This window comes from Oscarella lobularis, chromosome 17, assembly GCF_947507565.1.
Source record: "Oscarella lobularis chromosome 17, ooOscLobu1.1, whole genome shotgun sequence".
In the NCBI taxonomy this organism is placed as follows: domain Eukaryota; kingdom Metazoa; phylum Porifera; class Homoscleromorpha; order Homosclerophorida; family Oscarellidae; genus Oscarella; species Oscarella lobularis.
Window position 1 is genome coordinate 20,928 of NC_089191.1, and position 2,714 is coordinate 23,641.

Sequence of the window (2,714 nt, forward strand, 5' to 3'; positions counted from 1 at the left end):
CGGCGATTGAAGCAAACGTTGGACGCTCGACGTCGTCTGTCTCCACGGAACGAATCCAGGCGATTTTCCCGTTGGAAACAGGGGAGGAAGTCGGTTTTCTTTGCCGAGCTGCATTTCCGCATAGTCGTCGTCTTCGTCGCCAAAAAACGACACTTTCATCACTTGAAAATGCTGCGGGTTGATCTTGAGAGCGGCAGCCGTCTTCTCCGACTGTCCTTTAACGACTTGTTCGTCGTCGTGGTCGTCGTCGTCGTCGTGGTCAACGTCTTCATCGTCCATGTGAAAGGATTTTGCAAAGGAATCCTCGTCGTCGCTGTCGTCAGCGGAGTCTTTCATTTCAGTGTCGCCGTCCAATATGAGAGGAGTTTGAGTTTGTGACGGGATAGGATCGGAAAGCGGAAGACGCTTGAGTCGGCTTCGGCTGCTGATTGGCAGCCGCCGCCGCCGCCGCCGCCGCCGCTTCTCCTTTCTGACGTTTCTTGGCAACCGCATTTTCCTCGTCGGAATCCTCGTCAACGAGGCCATACTTGGAAAAGTGATCAACCTATAGGGAAGAACGCCTGTAGAATAGATAGACAAAAAACGCATGCCGTGTCTACCTTGAAAGTCCACGCTCCGCTTCCAGGTTCGTAGTCAATGAATGTCGCGCCCATTTTCGCCGTTAGACGCTCCACTTTGTCAGAATAGCGCATTGATGCGAGTCGTTCAGGGTCCTAAAGAAAGAAAGAATATCGTATGAGAGCCATCTTCATTGGGTTTCAGAGTTTTTGCCTTGATTGCTTCTCGCGTCGATTTATCAATTGGCCACGTCTTTTCGAGGTACACAAACGCGCCTTTGTTCAATTCTTCGCCACAGGAAGGTTTGACGTCGTCGTCGTCGTCGGGATAGACGCAAATTTCTTTACGTCTTATATGAACTGAAAAAGATTAGTTTTCAAAAAAGCGAAGATCTAATCAATTAAAAATTTCACCGATTTCGTCCAAATTCAATCCGCGAACATTCGTCTTCCCTTCGAAAACGACGTACCCGTATCCCTCTCTTCCTACCTTGAAGTCCTCCACTTCGATGGGCCCAGACGAATTGTGGGACGGAGCCAACGCTTGCAATTCGGCCAACGACGGCTTCATGTAATAACCGGGCCGCGTCAAAGTGATGCCCGTCGTCGGATCGACTTTTCCCGTTCCACCCACCGAATCGGCGCCAGACGGACTCGCTCCGGAGGGAATGCTCTCGTCTCCGATCGCCGAAGACGCAGCGGGAGTGAATCCAGCGAACGTAGGAGGCTCCGCCAGCCCTCCAACGGTGCTCTCAGACGGAGTATAACTAAAACTTAAGAAAGAGAAAAGACTGAGAGCGAAGCCGGTTTTCTATTGAAATTTCTCCCACTCACGTATCCGAGAAGAGATTTCCGCCTGAGATTTCCCCCTGACGTCGTCTTCGGCGTGCTGCTGGCCACTTCGGAGCCGTTCTTGTTATGAGCGCGGAAAGAGCCGCGTTGGATGACGTCGACGTCGCGGCGGCGATGGCGGACTGTCCGACCGAAGGAGAAGCCCCTGATTGACTCGTATTGAAGGTCACACTTTTCTAAAACGATCTATGTAGTTGTTGAAGCTGCGTTCTGGACTACTACGACATTTACGTCTCGTGTCGATTTCGGCTTGATGACCAACGTCTTCACGCTCTTCCTAGGAACGAGCATATCGTGCTTCATCTTCGACAAATCCCATTCGTCGTCGTTGTCTGCGACTTCGAAAAGAATTGATTCTAAGGCCCTGAAGATAAAGTTGAGGGCATAAACTTCGATTCTAAGGCCCTGAAGATAAAGATGAGGGCCTAAACTTTGATTCTAAGGCCCTGAAGATAAAGTTGAGGGCATAAACTTCGATTTTAAGGTTCTGAAGATAAAGATGAGGGCCTAAACTTTGATTCTAAGGACCTAAAGATAAAGTTAAGGGCTTAAACTTTGATTCTAAGGAGCTAAAGATAAAGTTGAGGGCCTAAACTCTGTTTCTAAGGCCCTGAAGATAAAGTTGAGGGCCTAAACTTCGATTCTAAGGCATTGAAGATAAAGTTGAGGGCCCAACGGGTCTCTCCTGCAATAAATTACAGCGAAATTACAGGGGTTAGCCAAAGGGTCTCTCCTGTAATAAATTAGAGCGAAACTACAGGGGCTAGCCAAAGGGTCCCTCCTGTAATAAATTACAGCGAAATTACAGGGGCTAGCCAAAGGGTCTCTCCTGTAATAAACTACAGCGAAATTACAGGGGGTTAGCCAACGGATCTCTCCTGTAATAAACTACAGCGAAAGTACAGGGGCTAGCCAAAGGGTCTCTCCTGTAATAAACTACAGCGAAATTACAGGGGGTTAGCAAACGGGTCTCTCCTGTAATAAACTACAGCGAAATTACAGGAGGCTAGCCAACGGGTCTCTCCTGTAATAAATTACAGCGAAATTACAGGGGGTTAGCCAACGGGTCTCTCCTGTAATAAATTACAGGGAATTAACAGGGGGTTAGCCAACGGGTCTCTCCTGTAATAAATTACAGCCAAATTAAAGAGGCTAGCCAACGGGTCTCTCCTGTAATAAACTACAGCGAAATTACAGGGGCTAGCCAACGGGTCTCTCCTGTAATAAATTACAGCGAATTTACAGGGGGTTAGTAAACGGGTCTCTCCTGTAATAAATTACAGCGAAATTACAGGGGGTTAGCAA

At 48.4% G+C, this 2,714-nt stretch overlaps 1 protein-coding gene across 1 annotated transcript; it reads right to left on the minus strand.

Annotated features, from left to right (window-relative positions):
* Positions 1-337: 337 nt before the first annotated feature.
* On the minus strand, positions 338-1,783 carry LOC136197552 (nuclear pore complex protein Nup98-Nup96-like). Its single transcript, XM_065987343.1, has 6 exons — positions 1,641-1,783; positions 1,392-1,585; positions 972-1,330; positions 772-917; positions 600-713; positions 338-544 (listed from the first exon to the last, which is right to left on the minus strand). Exons 1-6 carry the CDS (start codon positions 1,710-1,712, stop codon positions 338-340), a joined length of 1,092 nt encoding a protein of 363 aa, XP_065843415.1. The 5' UTR covers positions 1,713-1,783.
* Positions 1,784-2,714: the final 931 nt, after the last annotated feature.